This window comes from Drosophila persimilis, unplaced genomic scaffold, assembly GCF_003286085.1.
Source record: "Drosophila persimilis strain 14011-0111.01,24,50 unplaced genomic scaffold, DperRS2 tig00000732-arrow-arrow-pilon, whole genome shotgun sequence".
Lineage (NCBI taxonomy): Eukaryota > Metazoa > Arthropoda > Insecta > Diptera > Drosophilidae > Drosophila > Drosophila persimilis.
In genome coordinates, this window is record NW_020825345.1 from 671,223 (window position 1) to 688,909 (window position 17,687).

Here is a 17,687-nt window from a genome sequence, read left to right on the forward strand (position 1 = left end):
ACTTAAATTTAACCAGCCTTGTAGGAAACCGATTAAATAATCGGATAAAATTATGAGTTGAAAGCTGACGGGTCTTTCTAGCTAGTAATATTCGACGGAATATCATTAATGAGGAATATGTACAAAAGAAATTGAACTCGTCAGTATATGTACGGTATATTTTTTAAATGAGTCGGTATATTTCTAATGGTCGGATGGTATATTTTAGCAATAAATCCGTCACACTGCTTCCAAATTTTTTAAATGAGCGGATCGCCGTACGCTTTGCGTCGCGTTAATTTTTATTAAATTGAGCAAATCGCTTTGCTGATGTACACTTGTATGCGTACATTAAAAAAAATAAATAGAATTTGCCGCATTTGCGAATCGCTGGGCTGTGAACAAGCTTGAATTAAGCGACCAAATTGAAGTGCATTTCGGGTTCGTTCCGAGACACGGTTCAAGAACTGCGTCGTTTTGTGCGTGTTGTTGTTATTCTTTGGGTTGGGTTTATAAGTAGAAATACTTATTTTTAAACAAACTCGTGGTGGGTACTCGGGTGGCAATCACATAAATGAATAGTACATAAAACATTGTTGCAGCATTCAGCAATTTTGGTGTAGCAGAAAGTTTTGTGCCAAAATAAATGATCAAAAACGAGTTTTTGTTTGAGTGCAAATCTGTGTTAGTGGAGAAAAGAAAACAATTCGCACAGACTGACGAGATGTTGTAAGCATTTAAAAATATATGAATATATACGTATATGGCGAATGAAAGGTGTCAGTGCCATCCGAAATAAATCAGCCAGGGCAGGGCGCTGGAAACTACGAAAGCAAAACGTGTAAACTAATTGAGTGTAAATTGAGTGCATTCCTTGCTGCAGTTGATTTGATAGGCCCCAGGCCACTCAATTTCGGTTCAGAAGAAAAGTAAGTTTTCACTAAAATTAGTTAATTTTAATGCCTTTTGGTTAAACAAATAAAGGAAGCTCTTGAAATGTGACACACTATTCGCCATTTATGGGGTTTACAAAAGTTCCACTTGGCTTTTGAGTGTGTTTATGGCCCTTCTGGTTGTGTGTGTGTGGCGTGTGTGCCTGTGTGCGTGTCAATTAGCGTTGTTAAGCGAGCACTCCAAGAACAGTTAAACCTGTTCTGGTTTCTCTTTCTTGCGTGCCTTCTTCTTTTGGTTTACGGCCTTTCTTTCTTCTGCCTTTGGCATCGCCCACTCCACTCTCTTTATTTTTCTTGCATTAAATTGGCAATAATATGAATTCGCCTTCTCTTTCTGTATAGTAGTTTCCCCTGTCGCCGATAGCCCGCATCCTCTGCGTTCCAGAATCTGCGGAAGTTTCCAGCGGGGGCTTCAGGCGTGCATCAGCCGTCGAGTAGATTGAATGGGAACGCTGCCAGCATATATGTACTATGTGTGTGTGTGCCCAACTAACGCAGACATCTGCGTTCTAGAATGAAATATTAATTCATTGGATACGCACACACAGATCCCCCTTCATCGCTCTCTGTTTCTCTCGGAGGGTGGCAGGGTACTGGGTGTCTACGCTGCTCGGTGCTGGCCGGTATCTAATCGCGACTGCCTTGCTGTGTGTATATGTACATACAGCTGTTAATCAATGTCCGTTGATTGTCGCATCGTTGCTGAGAAAGGGAATCCCCCTAATATTAAAGCTGGGATCCTATGCCAGAGCAGAACGCAATACTTTTCATATCCCACCTTGGGTTTCCTTAACCAATCCCATAACTTTCGACATTGACAATGAGGCTTCATCAGCATTCGTTCGCTCACAGTCATTATCATAATGATGATGATAATGATAATAATGTGCATGTGTGTGGTGTGTGACTCTCGTTTAGGACCTGAGCTCAAAAGTGCAATGCACGGCAGAAAAATCAACACGAGCTGATTCAAGGGGTAAAGATATGTATCTTTGGCACACCGAAGTGCCGACACTCTTTTAATGAACCAAAGGCTAACAATCTGCGGATGATGGGAGAGGTGCAGAGAATACAGAATATATGGCTGTAATAGGGATATCGTTTATGCCTCCTTCTCTGTGGAGTGTAACAAACAGCTGCACAAAACTGTAATATCCTCTGCTTGGGCATGAACGTATGAAATGTGCTGAAGAGCACGCTCCATACTCGGGTGTGTCGTCGGGGATCGACCAGAACAAACCCGTGTAGAGAGTAGAGGGAGCGGGGTAGGCTGCGGCGGGCTGCGGCTGAGACAAGAGTCTCCTCCACTATCCATTATCCGTTATCCATTACGCGACGCTCTGAAAGTTACCGAAGGACTCGGAGGATGGAGCTTCCATTGTCAGTTTTCTCTCATTCCTTTTCCGTTTTTCCAGATAGATTATCCAACATGGCCGCGCACCCGCCGTATTGTTACAGTTGCAGTGCACTGATTATGCAAAATGCAATTCTTGATGGCTGTCTGGTGGCGTATCTTCTGTCATGGCATGCCGTAGCGTGGGTTCCACCTAGTTCTAGGGGCTCTGCGGGGTGTTCGTTCCGCTGAAAAGCGGTTGCACACACTTGCGAAGGGGAATCTAGGAAACTTTCGGGCTAGAAATATGAGAACCGATTGCTAATTGGCCAATACAGCGGGCACATTTATGGGTAAAGAGGTGTTGTCTGTATGCGAAATGGATTTGGAAAGCTGGCGAAGCAGCTCCAAGCGATTGTTGGCTGTCGCTGTCACTGTCGCTGTCTCTGTCGCTGACGTGGCTGTACATCTGTTTTCCTATTGTACTTTGGATCCAAAATTGAAGTTTTGATGTCATCGCTTCACAAACACCAGTTACTGGTGGCTCCCATAATGCCTCCATTAAGCGGAACTTAATTAAAATATAAGTTCGGAGTATCTTGCAAGCAAAGTCCGTATTACGGAACCCTCTGGAATGAAATTCCAGCGGTTTTACGGCAGCCTGCCTGTAGCTCACGTTCTGCGGCCAAAACATTTGTTGTTTATTATTATTGTTTTTGCATTTGGTTGTGTGTGCTTCCGAAAGTGTTTTATCAGCGTCTTGCCTCTTGGCTCGGCGTTAAATTACCAACAACTGTGGATATGAAACATTTGCACTGCCTGTGCGGATCTACATAGAGATTGAGATTGTGTTTGGGTTTGGGACTGCCACTGGGACTGGGACTCGGACTAGTACTCGGACCGTGCTGTGTTTATTCATAACACTTTGATTTCCATATCCAAAGTACAGCTCGAAGCTGGAGTGCGTAGAGATGTGTCTTATGTGCAGAATACACATACATATGCATATGTAGAGTACATATGTATTTATACATATTAAATAAAGCACGATGTTCTTTGTTTGTGCTTTAATCAACTGCGCAATATTGAGGGTGTGTGCTATATATCCCAGAGTCGGATACGACACCCCCCTCTATGTACAACCATCCACAGCACAAGCAGATTGCGACTGCGACATACACACGTACATATGTGCATGCATATGTATGTGTTTGTGTTTGTGTGGAGGCTTTAAAGGAGTAAACGAACTCTGCAAAAGACAGTACTTTGCAAAGGTTATGCGTCCGTTAATCATCACTAGGAGTGGGGAAAAAAGAGAATGCATAAGCTTTTGATGTTGTCTAAAAGTGGAACCAATCGAGTGGCTAGTTCCTTCTAGCGGCACTCAAGTCTCAAGCCTTTTCGCCTCAAGGAGATTAGTCATACATTTGATATATATGTAAGAGTAATCTAGAAGTATAAAACAGGAAAGACAAGGAGCAGACACAGATGTTAACCCGCGATTAGCTTTTGTGGGACGTATCGTAAGGAATCATAACTTATCAATTACCCACCCATTTATCGCTTATGCAGTACCCGATTAGAAATCATTCACAGTGAAGTGAATCATTCACTCGCATTATTGCTGTTTGTGCAACGGAAAGGAGGGAAGACGATTGGGGGGGCGATTGCGAGTCAACAGAGGAGTGGAATGATATCCCGCGTGGTCCCTCTGGGGCTGGGAAAACCACTCCTGCCTGAACACAGTTCATATCGCACCGCAGTAGCCGAACTTAATTCGAGCAGAACAACTGAATGAGTGGAAACGAGTCCAGATACTAGTAGGAGTGCGTAATGAATCACACAGACCAGATGCTGTCCATAATGAATTGAATCGATGAATGAATGGAATAGTCAATGTAGCAGATATTAACAAGCACGTTTTTCCATTGAAAAGATCTCTCTCTCTCTCTCTCTCTCTCTGTCTGTCTGTGTGTCAGATACAGATAGTTTTTCGCTAAGCGTCTAGCCGCCGAGATTCGCGTGAGTCATACACGACATTTCCATTTAAACAAATAAGTAAATGGCAAATGAACTTGTATTTTTTTTCCTTCCCTGTTTCCAATAAAGAAATAAAGAAACTTTTCTTACACTTTCATAATGCATGGGGGGGGGATTGTATTAGGGATTGTTATTCTTATCTTCTAGGAGATGGGAGTGCAGTACCCAGTACCCCAGCAGAGTCATCTGTAAATCCTAATGCACTTCCCCTCCGTTTGCTGTTCGGCTGAATCCAATTACTCGTTTACCCGGACTGAACCTCTATTATTATCACTCTCGAGCCCATGACCGGATTACGCATCCTCCCGTCTCTCGTTGCCAACCGATTTGTTTACCTTAGCATGTGGGGGGGGGACACCTGATCTGGTCATCCCATCAGGAACACATGTTCGGTGTTCGAGGATTATCAGCTCTTATCTCCTTCTGGCTGTCGTCTCTGGTGTTAATCTCTGGTGCCTGCGACCTCTGTCCGGGTCGCTGATTATCTCAAGGGATTGTCAGGGAAAGTTCTTATCCATTTTCCGAGATTTCCGCGATGATTTATTGCCCACCTTTCAAGCCTTTGCTTTGTTCAAAGTAAAGCCAAGAGCGGGGACCCAATGGGCTCTCAATAAAATAATAATTAATTTGTGATGTTTATTATTGATGTAAAACGACTAGCAGCTGCTGCATCCATCGATGTTCTGTTGTTCTGCACTTTGCCGTAATTGAATTTTTTATAGTATTTTGGCCCGTGCTCGGGCTTCTCCATCACAGGTGGCCCCTTTGTTGGTGGCGCCACTTGCCAGTGGCAGTGCCAGTGGCAGTGGCAGTGGCAGTGGCAGTGGCAGGGGCACACGCGATTTCTGGGCTAATGACAGCCTTGGCAGTGAAATGATGTTTTGTTGATGCTTCGACCACACCCAGAGAAAAAAGACCCGATAGCCGCGATATGCAAATGTATGCCGATATGTCTGCCGATATATCTGCACCGGGGAGTACAAATTCTAAAAAGAAAGTGTTGCATGTTACTATTAAATATTTTTGCTTTATATTTCGATTCAATATCAAATAAAAATATTAATTTGTAAATCCAAGTTCACTTTTCTCTCAGTGTACGAGTGTGTACGATAGAAGCAGTGGAAGGTCCCCAACCCCCACCTGGCGATTAAATGAATCAGATTTGCAGTGCATGCCCCCGCATGCCCCCACCCCCACGCTGCTGCCACAAGCCAACAATTAGCGGCAGAGGCTTTTTGTATAAACTGTAACTGGAGTTATGGGAGCACGATGGGAGGGAGAGGGAGAGCTCTAATTGCTGGTATTTTCCACAAATCCACAGACGACATTGTCGGGGCATGCTTCACTTCATGTCGCTACAGACTGTAATCACAAATGGGAATGTCCATAGCCGGGCGAAAGGGCTGCACACGAGTATGTCCACTTCCGGGCCGAGTCTTATGCAATCGGTTCGGTAATCGGATCCCAAGAAGAGCCGGCGCCTCTCTGGCCCTTGGCCCCCTTCGCACAGGTAGACTTGACCCTGTTTACATATCGGGGCTTGCTCGGGTTGCCCGTGTGGCAAGGGATTGAAATCGGAGGCGTACCCCAACCAGCGCCCAAGAGAGCCCTGAAAATGGATGCTTCTACGGATTCTGGATCAGGGATCATGGGTCGTGGATCGTGGATGATGACGCTTTTGTTGTGTTGTTTTGATCACTGATCACTGAATCAACACGAGTACAGTGAATATTTAATGATTCATTTGCTGCCGCTTCTGGTGGATTCCGTGCCTCCGAAGTGCGTATGCGGGGGCCTGCAATTGGGGGCAACAAAGGCCCCACGGCTGCCACAATCGCTGCTGCAGCGGAAATGTTTTGCTGCTGCTGCATGCTCTCCTCCTCCGTTTATCATTGAATAAACTGCAGAACAAATATGCAGCGAAATAAAAATAATAATAATAAATGCAATCACGGGGATGAGGGATGAGCAAGTGGCCTCCCGTCCAAACGCAACGGATAAACATAAACAATATATCTGATCGACTGGAAACTCTTGAGTTTGTCGTCTCGTGCTCCATTTCCCCTCTCTCTCTCTCTCTCTCTCTCTCTCTCATCCTCTTTCTGTCTCTCTCTCCTTCTCTGTCTCGCTCTCTCTCGTGGGAATTGACTTTGAATTTCGAATATTTCGGCATCTACATATGTATGTATTTTGATTGCGGCCAAAAACGGAGAGACGATTCCGTGCATTGCGATTCTGGCATCAACGAAAATAGATGCCCAAATGGAAGTGCAAACATCTCTGAGGGGAGGGGTGGAGTGTCGGGCGGGTGGCCGTGTGTCTTCTGTCAGTGTGTGATTGGATAATGCTTGCTGCTTGCTGCTTGCTGCTTTCTGCTCGATGGCTGCCCCCTAGAGCACGAGGTGCAGGCGTATCTGGAACACCAGCTCCTCGACGGTCTCCTTCAGGAGCGCCGCCAGGGACAGGATGAATCCCAGGAGGCTGAGGGAGAACAGCCAGGGCGTGGTCGTGGTCATGAGCACGGCAAAGAAGACGAGCGTCTCGTCGCCCCGGGCATTGGCCATGCGCCACAGCAACTGGCGCTGGATGGTGCGCAGCTTGAACTTGCTGTTCCACAATCGGAGGCGCCCACGGTCTTCTCGACCAGCCAGAACACCGCGCAGCACAGCATCTTCAGCACCAGCAGCACGACCTTGACCACAGCGGTCTCCAAGACGAGGTGGTACAAGGCCACCATGCGCTGACGGTGCTCCGGCTGCATTGTGGAGAGCACGACTGCGCCGAGGGACTCCAGCGGGGAGACCCTGAGGGAAGGGCCGTCGGAGAGCTCCTCCCACTCCGAGTCCGACTCGGTGCGCTCTATCGAGCTGAACTCGCTCTGGCTCTGACAGGAGCACGACTCCTCCTCTTGGTCCTCCTAGGTGGGCATCGAGTAGTCGCCCTCGTAGTCGCCCTCGTAGCGGCCGTCGGAGTACTCTTCGTGCGGGCCGTCGAAGTAGTCTCCGCGGCTGTCCGGAGAAGCGCCGCCTGCTGCTGCCGCTCACCCATCTGAATCCCCCATCGGAGGGAAGGTGGGGGGGTGTGCGCGACCTATTGGACCCATTGGGCGGGACAGCAGAGGACTGGTGTGGATTTGGCCTAGGAAGGGCATCGCATTGAGTCTATTCTTGCTGCTGCTGCTGCTGGTCGGTAAAGTCGAAGGATCCCATGGATCCGAAAATACCCCGCGAACGGGTGAACGGGGAACGTGGATTGGTAATAGTTGGATTCATCTTATTCCAGCACCTGTGAGGAAATATACATACGTTCATGGGCTTTGTTTTGTAGTTGTATTTGTATTTACTTTATGTTCCCCGTGCTTTCGATATTTGCTGCCGTTCTCTGTGTTGTGCCGCTTTCTCCAGATATTCGTACTGAATGATTTCCTGAGCCAGTTCTGGATTCTCCCTTCTTTTCAGGTCTCCCCCACCCCACCCCACCCCACAACGCCATGTTGCGCATAATCCTATTTGGGTGGCTGTTGGCCGGCCCGGCACTCCTGGTCCACTCGGAGCTCACAGAACTAGATGGCCCCAACATATGCAAGAGGCGGGAGAGGTAAGTACTCGTCGGAGAGACTAATCACAGGCACTCATCCATCTCCATCCATCTATCCCATCCACCCATAGCTACCCCGTTGAAGTTGTCTACACTGAGCTGCAGTCGTACCAGGAGCGTGGCTCCAACTGGTGCCTCACCATCCCGCCACGCTGCTCCACGTACCGCATCAAGAATCGGGTGGTAAACAAGACCAAGACAATCATGAAGAACCGCATTGTGCGCGACTGTTGCGGTGAGTCTCTCGGGAGTTTCGAGTCCCTACGTGCCCCGAGCCTGTATTTTCACGATCTACGATCTACATTCCAGATGGCTATGTGTCCAGCGGCGGGGAGTGCGTGCCCCATTGTACGGACCACTGCGAGCACGGCAGATGCATTGCCCCGGAGAAGTGCAAGTGCGACCATGGCTATGGCGGCCCTGCCTGTGATATAAGTTCGTTTAACCTTTGCTTCCCTTCCCTTCCTTTCCCTTCTCTTCCCCGATTAACCCTTTCGTATTTGTGTACAATGAAACGCCTTGGGGGTGGGGTGCATGTGGGGCCACCTCTGGGTCCCATTGCTTAGTCCTTTAAAGCCCTTGCAGAGTGCTCTGACAGAATCGGGGCTAGCCATGAGATATACATACGATATATTCCGAACACAAATGCCACAACAGGGGGACAAAACGTAGGACAATTTGGGAGTACATAATACAGAATACGAAGAAGGGACAGGACACACAACATGGACATTGAGGAGGATCTGGACGGCATGCCACCCATCAGCATCGGCACCTTCGGGATACCCAATGACCCGGAACTGCTGGACGAGTACGCGCTGTACCGTCCCTCGATAGGCACCCGGCGGCTGCTCAGCGAGAGGCATCGGGAGGTCTACGCAGAGGCCTTCATCGAGCACGAGCGCCTGGGCACCTTGGCCGATCTGTGCGTGCGGGCGCTGGCCAAGAGTCAGGGCACTGTGCACATCGCAGTGCCCGTGCGGGAGGACCCGCTGAAGCTGCGCATCCACTACGACTCCATCGACGTGGACCTGCCGCTGCGGGAGTGCTATTTCGTGGAGGATGTGCGCTACTGGCGGCGCGTGGTGCTGGCCAAGAGCACGGACAAGTCGCTGGCGCAAAAGAAGCTCTCGGAGTACGACTGGCGGGGCAAGGGCATCAGCATCAAGTACGTGGAGATAGTCGAGGCCTGTCCGGCGGCCTTCTGGCCGGAGAGCGAGATGGCCGAGCTGGCGGCACTCGTGCGGGAACATGTGCGCACCATGGACATCCGCCATCTGCAGTCCCTCTCGGAGGAGAGCTTCCAGCGCCACAAAGGGAGCAGCGACTCGGAGCCGGACGTCACGTCGGAGGAGTCTGAGGCCCTGTTTGTTTCTAGCGATGAGCGCAACACCTCCTCCGAGTGGACAGACGAGCAAGAGGGAGAGTGCTCCGAAGAGCAGTCCACAGAGCAGCCCGACCCGAAGAATCAGGCTAAGATCAACTTTAATAGAGTGGAAACGGAGGAGGAGCAGCCGGCAGGGGCAGGGGCAGGGGCAGGGGCAGTGGCAGGAGCAGCGGCAGTAGAAGCGGCAGTCGAAGGAGTCATGTACCTTCTGGATGACATCCAGGAGGCCAAACGCGTGGCGCGTGGTTCCCGCAACGCCGTGCGACAGCAGCTGCGGCGCTTGCAGGCCGCCAGGAAGGAGGCGCACGAGCAGCGGGTGCACCGTCGCACCGTTATGCGGCAGAGGCCCGCCGAGCAGCCTGAGAAGAAGCGCCGCAAGAGCAGGAAGACAGTGATGGGCGTCTTCAGTATGAAGGTGGAGCCCGAGCCGGAAGACGACGAAGATAAGATCGTGGACAGGCGAAACAAGGAGAAGGTGCTGGAGCGCCTCCGTCGCTACGACTTCCCCTCGGAGCACTGCCATCACATCGACCTGAGCTTTGTGCGCTTCTTCGATAACCTCGTCTCGTTCACCCTCGAGTTCCTGGGGCCACACATGGGGCGCGACTTCCACAAGCGGCACCTGCGGTTCTCCACCGAGGACGTGGTGCGGCTGGCCAGGGGCCTCCAGGAGCTCGACAAGCTGCAGATCTTCCGCCTGCGCAACAGCCGCATGGACCATCTCAAGCTGCACGTCCTCTGCCGTGTCCTCAAGAACCTGAAGGCCTTGGAAGTGATTGACTTTGGCTACGACCACATGTCCGACGACTGCGGGGCCACTTTGGGCTCCCTGCTGGAGGGCGGGAGCATGCTGAAGGCCCTGGAGCTGGAGTACAACCAGCTGGACCAGAATGCGGCCTCGGCCATTGGCGCCGCCCTGCAGCAGCGCCACCAGAACGGCGCCAGCGGAGATGCAGGAGGGACGCACCTGCAGTACCTTGGTCTGGCCCACAACCGAATGAGTGACCGGGCCCTGTCGACGCTCATCCACTACATTGCCGGCACCGAGCATGTGGAGGAGCTCAACGTGTCGGCCATTACGGCCCGCAAGGAGGCGGTGTCGGAGAGTATCGGCTTTTTGCTGCGCAACCATCCGCCGCTACGGCGACTGGACATGACGGCTATTCCGCTGAACAGCAGCACGGGTCGGAGACTCATCTGCGCCCTGGAGAGCAACCAAAAGGTCACGCACTTCGACTGCCGCGGCTGCGACCTGGACAGCGACGAGGAGTTTGAGGCAGATATCATAGTGAGGCGCAACGGCTTCCAAGCGGACCACTCCTACATCGGGGACGAGACCCAAACGGAGCAGGACATAAGGGAGCACTTCAAGAGCATCAAGCACCCGCTGGTGAAGAAGCTGGAGGACGAGCGCGCCCGCCGGGCGGAGTGCGTCAAGATGCGTCCCCCTCTGATCCGCACGCCCAGCGACACCACCACCGAGTCCCAGGTGTCGGAGAAGGAGGAGGCCGCCGAGTACGACATTTGGGCGGAGCTGGGGATCAAAACGGTCAAAGCCTCCGTCCCCCAAGAGATTGTGGAGTCGGTGTCCAGCCACAGCTCAGTGCTCGACCTGGGTCCCTTTCACTTCGATCCGAATAGCTTCGATTTGGAGCAGTTCCGGGAGCACGTCCAACAACCGGGAATGGGCAATCGCTACTACTACTTCAAGAGCCGCAGGGAAAAGCGCTGATCCAGCCCACTATCCCCTCTCCATTATCCATCTAGACATTTCTTATTTTTCTTGGTTCGATTTGAAGTCGATTGAAGTTTTCCATCAAAATCTAAAGTCGTTAGAAGACCGATACACAACGAAACATTTGTCAGACACTTTACGATTCATTGTGGGATTATTAAAGGATATTCCAGTTCGGAGATATGCACATAGGTTTTTTTTGGAAGCCAAGAGCCAAGAGGCCTCTCAAGTTGGCGGCACTGTCTCTGTAAAACCTCTGCAAGGGTATGCCATCTTCGGCCTGCCGATGATATGCACCTCTGTATAACTGTAGCCTAACTGTTCCTGCTATACTGCTATACTGTTATACTGTATATTCGATATTGTATGCGCTTTGTAGCTTGTAGCTTCTAGCCTTATTTGGATTTTTTTTTTTATTGTTTTGTGAATTGCAATCTTTAGTCTAACCAAGAGCACACATGCACACACACACACACACCCAATCCTCTTTCACACCTACCCCCACACACACACACACACGCGCAGTCCCCCCCGCAGGATCTAGAGGATCTAAATTCACACACGACACGCTCCGGGAGGAGAACTCCTGAGCGTGGCGTGGCTTAGCCGCCAGCAAAGCAAAGCAATACCAATACCAATAGCAAGAGAAAACAGCAAATAACTGTCGCAACATCCTGTCTAACGTCTAGTCCTGTTCTAAGAAAGACAGAGAGAGAGAGAGAGAGAGATTTAGATTACTTATATAACTTTTTGCACGCCAGATTGCCCACCTGGCTGGTACGGAAGGAACTGCTCGATGCAGTGCGACTGCCTGAACAACGCCCTCTGCGAGCCCTTCAGCGGGGAGTGCGAGTGCGCCAAGGGCTATACGGGCGCCAGGTGCGCCGATGTCTGTCCGGAGGGGCGCTTTGGCGCCAGCTGCTTGGAGGAGTGCCGCTGTGAGAACGGTGGCAAGTGCCATCACGTCTCGGGCGAGTGCTCCTGTGCGCCCGGGTTCACGGGTCCGCTGTAAGTGACCGCCAGATCGTGGCAAGAGAAACCGAGAGCCCCATACTAATCTCCCCTTCGCCCCCTCCCAATCAGATGCGATATGCGCTGTCCGGACGGAAAGCACGGGGCACAGTGCCAGCAGGACTGTCCCTGCCAGAACGACGGCAAGTGCGAGCCCGAGAGCGGGGCCTGCATCTGCAATCCGGGCTGGACGGGCGACGTGTGCGCCAACAAGTGTCCCGTGGGCAGCTACGGCCCCGCCTGCGAGCTCTCCTGCGAGTGCTACAAAGGAGCACCCTGCCACCACATCAGCGGAAAGTGCGAGTGCCCGCCGGGCTACCTGGGGGAGCGCTGCTTCGACGAGTGCCCCCTGAACACCTTCGGCCTGAACTGCACCCAGACCTGCAGCTGCGAGAACGACGCCACCTGCGACCGGGCCACCGGCGCCTGCATCTGCAACGCGGGCTGGCGCGGGGATCGCTGCGAGGAGCGGATCTGCGAGAGGGATAAGTACGGGCCGGACTGCAATCAGACGTGCGAGTGCGACATGGAGCACACGGAGCTGTGCCACCCGGAGACGGGACGCTGTCAGTGCAGCATTGGCTGGAGCAGTGCCCAGTGCACGCGCCCCTGCACCTTCCTGCGCTACGGCCTCAACTGCGAGCAGACCTGCAACTGCAAGAACGGGGCCAAGTGCTCCCCCGTCAACGGGACGTGCCAGTGCGCTGCCGGCTTTCAGGGACCAACCTGCGAGGTGAGCTGCCCCCCAGGGACCTTCGGCCAGGACTGCGCCCTGCGCTGCGACTGCCAGAACGGGGCCAAGTGCATGCCGGAGACGGGTCAGTGCCTCTGCACCGCCGGCTGGAAGAACATTAAATGCGACAGGCCCTGCGACCTGAACCACTTCGGGCAGGACTGTCGCAACGTCTGCGACTGCCACAACAATGCCGCGTGCAATCCCCAGAACGGCACCTGCACCTGTGCCGCTGGCTGGACAGGCGAACACTGCGACCGGAAGTGCGATGCGGGCAAGTTCGGCCACGAGTGCAGTCAGAAGTGCCAGTGCGATCAGCACAACAGCCTGGCCTGTGACGCCACCAACGGGCGCTGCATCTGCAAGCAGGATTGGGGAGGTACTATCTGGGACTCCATTTACCTTTCCACGCCCTTACGTCCTCTCACCCCAGATCATTAGTCTCATCCGTTCATGATTCAATAAAGAACAGCTGGAGCAGCTGGAACAGCTCCCAATCGAATCCCTGCAGGATTGCCCCTTCTAACAGACAGATCATAGCACTAACCGATTGCACTCATCCATCGCATCCCATCGCCCCTCCTCTATCAACATATCCACCTATCTATACATCATTTTGGCATGCATGTCGTTTGGTTTTACAAATTTTAATTCGCTTTTTCTGGTTTTGCACTGTGTTTCTGTTTCTGTTCCTGGTTTTTTTTTTTGTCGTCCTGTTGTCCTTGTCTTCTGATGCCCAACACCCAACACCCAAGGCGTTCATTGCGAGACCAACTGTCGGACCGGTTACTATGGTGAAAATTGTGATAAAGTTTGCAGATGCCTGAACAACTCATCCTGCGACCCGGACAACGGCAACTGCATCTGCTCGCCCGGCTGGACCGGGGTCGACTGCAACGAGCCCTGTCCGACTGGCTTCTATGGGATGGAGTGCAAGGAGCGTTGTCCCGAGATATTGCATGGTAAGTCGGAGTCGTGCAGGAATAAATCATCATTAATCCATCATTAATAATACACGTGCTCCCCTGCTTGGTAGGTAACAAGAGCTGTGACCACATCACGGGCGAGATCCTCTGCCGCACCGGATATATAGGCCTCACCTGCGAGCATCCGTGTCCCGCTGGACTCTATGGCCCCGGCTGCAAGCTCAAGTGCAACTGCGAGCACGGGGGCGAGTGTAACCATGTGAGTGGCCAGTGCCAGTGCCTGCCCGGCTGGACGGGGGCCAACTGCAACGAGTCCTGCCCCACAGACACGTACGGCCAGGGATGTGCCCAGCGGTGCCGCTGCCTGCACCACAAGGTCTGTCGCAAGAACGACGGCATGTGCATCTGCGAGACCGGCTGGACCGGCACCCGCTGCGATGAGGTGTGCCCAGAGGGCTTCTACGGCGAGCACTGCATGAACGCCTGCGCGTGTCCGTCGGCCAATTTCCAGTGCCATGCGGCGAACGGGTGTGTCTGCCGCAGCGGCTACACGGGCGAGAACTGCGACGAGCTGATTGCATCCCAGCGCATCGCCGAAGCCAGCGATGAATGTGAGTCCTACCTCAATGGATTGGATGCCCCTGGATCTCCCCTTATTAATCCTCTCTATCCTCTTACTTCCATGTGTTCTAGCAGCGGGACGGGCGAGCGTTGCACTCACGATAGTGCTACTCACACTCTTCGCCTGCATTATTTTCGCCGTCTTCTTATACTACAGACGCAGGGTGTCCAATTTGAAAACGGAGATCGCCCACGTGCACTACACGCATGAAACAGGAACCACCTGGCCGCCCAGCAACCACAACTTTGATAATCCCGTGTACGGGATGCAGGCAGAGACGCGCCTACTGCAGAACAATGCGCGGAAGATGAACAACTTCGATCAGAGGAGCACGCTGAGCACCGAATACGGAGGCGACGACTCCAATGCCAGTGGCAGAGGTAAGTGCGATCAGATCGATGTATGTCTATGGATGGTGGCTAACGATTAGATATGTCCATTCACAGTGGGAAGCTACTCGATCAACTATAACCACGATCTGCTGAACAAGAACCTGAATGCGGACCTAACGAATCCGAATGTGTACAATGATTCCCTGAAGGAGGAGCATGTCTACGATGAGATCAAGCACAAGGAAGGCTACAAGGATCCCGGTACGTTTGCATACTTTTTATTCCAGACTTTTCTCGACGCTTTTGCAACTAATCATGTATTCCACATTTGCATACATTTTGGCCAAAATCAGTAAAAATTTATAGCAAGATTTTGTTTCCGGAGGGTAAGCAATAGTTGGGCATCGATCCTGTGTATTTTAGTGATTTGTCTGACCCGTTTTCACTCCTGTCCATTGTCTAATGGGAACGCAAGTTTGTTAGTACTAAAACGATACCTTTTCTTATAATTTTCATAGGGGAATACGATCATCTGGACTACTCGCGACCAAGCACTTCGCAGAAGCCCCACTATCATCGCATGAACGACACCATGCTCAACATCAACCACGATGAGGAGAAACCCAACAATCTGAAGAACATGACCGTGCTGCTGACGAAGCCAGAGCCACCCACAGAGCCAGAGCCGCAGCACGAGAGCTTCGACAACACCAACATCGACAATGTGTCGACTGCTTCGCCCAGCTCCAGTCCGGAGTTCCGCAAATAAGCACCATACCACTTCTTCACTCTTCTCACAGTCACTCCACCATCCACGTGGAATATATTTTTTTAAGTTGCAACTAATGCGAACCATGATATTTTAAAGCGTCTGCATTTTAGCCTAATTTATTCGATAGCATTTTAGTTGTGTATTGTGTCTGTCTTTTTGTAGAATGAGCGTCTTTCATTCGATATGTAATTGTTTAATAGTTGGTCAGTTCGTTCAGAATATGTCATAGGAGTACGATTTAAGATCTGTATGCTCAATTGTATTTGTAAATTTTTATTTAGCGGGCTCTATACAACCCAGAGTGTCGGCCTCACTTTTGTAAATGTCTTTCGTTTTATACACACTTATGCTCATTCGATTCATTATCTAAACGACTAATACCCTAAGCGAATACGTATTCAAAATAGTACCTATACACCTCTTCCTGTTAAGAAAAGATTGTGCTATCATTGTGCACTGTACACTGTCTGCAGTAGAGCGTCTCCAAGAGAAGGTTCCCCCATATTGAAGGTTGCAATAATTTTAAATACGAGTAATATACTGCATATACAAATTGATATCAATAGCATGTTAAGCATATTTTTAGAACTGAATTCGAAGCGAAGTGTTGAAAACAATGGGAGAAACTATTTTGATTACCACGATATATTCAACATACTAAATGTCGATTTTAAGTGTTCCCAAATTGTATTTTGATTGTCTGTAATATAAAAACGATTGGCCAAAATTGTAATTAGCTCCGATTGGTAGATTTTTAGATCGAATATTTACAAGTAGCTTAAATATTGGTATTTTTTGAATACATCAAATTGTTTTCAATGTGTAATCCCAATCCCAATGCATCTTTTTATTCAAAATAGTTAAAAGATTATTGTTCATATACATAATCAGTCTTAGGAAGGCGAAGATATAAAATAAAACAATTATGAATATTTTAACAGAGCGTCAACTGAGATTCATTAAAAAGGTGTTTTTTCGTGATCGACCTCATTTTCGTAGTCGAGATTTTGATGCCAATCGACAGGGTTAATCCCCACTGTCCTGGGAAGGTAGGTCCTTCGCCGAACTAGCCCTATTTGCCTGAGATATAGCCTTCCGAAGATGTGGATTTCCGCATCATGCAAATACTGGTTTTTTCTTTAAGCTATATCTCAGCTATCCGGAAGGCGATCGGGGCGTGGCATGTCATTCCGTGACCGGAAGAGTCCTGCCAACCGATTGGCACCAGAAAAAAGGATATCCATTCCATCACGATTTTCGCAAAAAATCATGATGGTTACATCATTAAATTTGCCAAAAATCGGCGTCATTTTCGTGGTCGAGATTTTGATGCCAATCGACAGGGTTAATCCCCACTGTCCTGGGAAGGTAGGTCCTTCGCCGAACTAGCCCTATTTGCCTGAGATATAGCCTTCCGAAGATGTGGATTTCCGCATCATGCAAGCATATAGCTTTCTGTAAGCTATATCTCAGCTATGCGGCAGGCGATCGGGGCGTGGCATGTCATTCCGTGACCGGAAGAGTCCTGCCAACCGATTGGCACCAGAAAAAACGATATCCATTCCATCACGATTTTCGCAAAAAATCATGATGGTTACATCATTAAATTTGCCAAAAATCGGCCTCATTTTCGTGGTCGAGATTTTGATGCCAATCGACAGGCTGGGTCCTCACGATACTGGGAGACAAGGTCCTTCGCCGATCTGGCCCTATTAGGCTGAGATATAGCCTTCCGAAGATGTGGATTTCCGCATCATGCAAATACTGGTTTTTTCTGTAAGCTATATCTCAGCTATACGGCAGGCGATCGGGGCGTGGCATGTCATTCCGTGACCGGGAGAGTCCTGCCAACCGATTGGCACCAGAAAAAAGGATATCCATTCCATCACGATTTTCGCAAAAAATCATGATGGTTACATCATTAAATTTGCCAAAAATCGGCCTCATTTTCGTGGTCGAGATTTTGATGCTAATCGACAGGCTGGGTCCTCACGATACTGGGAAACAAGGTCCTTCGCCGATCTGGCCCTATTTGCCTGAGATATAGCCTTCCGAAGATGTGGATTTCCGCATCATGCAAATACTGGTTTTTTCTGTAAGCTATATCTCAGCTATACGGCAGGCGATCGGGGCGTGGCATGTCTTTTCGTGACCGGGTGAGTCCTGCCAATCGACTGCAATCGGAAAAGTCCAATTATCAAGTTGAAATCAAAGCAGCATTTTCCAAGTCTTCGTAAGCCATACCTGTATGTTTAATTAAAAATGAG

The 17,687-nt window shown here is 50.4% G+C and overlaps 2 protein-coding genes across 5 annotated transcripts; both read left to right on the plus strand.

The window, feature by feature from the left end:
• The first annotated feature begins 326 nt into the window (after positions 1-326).
• Positions 327-16,363, plus strand: LOC6603346 (protein draper). 4 transcript variants are annotated; one of them, XM_026992387.1, is made up of 11 exons: positions 7,318-7,902; positions 7,974-8,137; positions 8,212-8,337; positions 11,786-12,032; positions 12,108-13,147; positions 13,524-13,730; positions 13,805-14,305; positions 14,391-14,696; positions 14,763-14,909; positions 15,002-15,034; positions 15,167-16,363. In XM_026992387.1, exons 1-11 carry the CDS (start codon positions 7,796-7,798, stop codon positions 15,415-15,417), a joined length of 3,129 nt encoding a protein of 1,042 aa, XP_026848188.1. In that variant the 5' UTR covers positions 7,318-7,795; the 3' UTR covers positions 15,418-16,363. The 4 variants fall into 4 exon arrangements, with proteins under 4 accessions (XP_026848186.1, XP_026848188.1, XP_026848189.1 ...); XM_026992385.1 differs by lacking the exons at positions 11,786-12,032; positions 12,108-13,147 and adding an exon at positions 327-908 and having other exon boundaries at positions 7,764-7,902; positions 13,581-13,730; XM_026992388.1 differs by lacking the exon at positions 15,002-15,034 and having other exon boundaries at positions 7,718-7,902.
• LOC6603361 lies at positions 8,472-11,209 on the plus strand. The gene is made up of 2 exons (XM_026992383.1): positions 8,472-9,425; positions 9,513-11,209. Exons 1-2 carry the CDS (start codon positions 8,628-8,630, stop codon positions 11,019-11,021), a joined length of 2,307 nt encoding a protein of 768 aa, XP_026848184.1. The 5' UTR covers positions 8,472-8,627; the 3' UTR covers positions 11,022-11,209.
• Positions 16,364-17,687: the final 1,324 nt, after the last annotated feature.

What these genes read in the sequence shown, in the direction of transcription:
- LOC6603346 (XM_026992387.1), top strand. Translation starts at nt 7,796, where the DNA reads ATGTTGCGCATAATCCTATTTGGGTGGCTGTTGGCCGGCCCGGCACTC. An exon ending in CATTGTGCGCGACTGTTGCG is followed by an intron (nt 8,138 to 8,211) that starts GTGAGTCTCTCG and finishes TCTACATTCCAG; the next exon opens with ATGGCTATGTGTCCAGCGGC. An exon ending in CTCCAATGCCAGTGGCAGAG is followed by an intron (nt 14,697 to 14,762) that starts GTAAGTGCGATC and finishes GTCCATTCACAG; the next exon opens with TGGGAAGCTACTCGATCAAC.
- LOC6603361 (XM_026992383.1), top strand. Translation starts at nt 8,628, where the DNA reads ATGGACATTGAGGAGGATCTGGACGGCATGCCACCCATCAGCATCGGC. An exon ending in AGGAGGAGCAGCCGGCAGGG is followed by an intron (nt 9,426 to 9,512) that starts GCAGGGGCAGGG and finishes GATGACATCCAG; the next exon opens with GAGGCCAAACGCGTGGCGCG.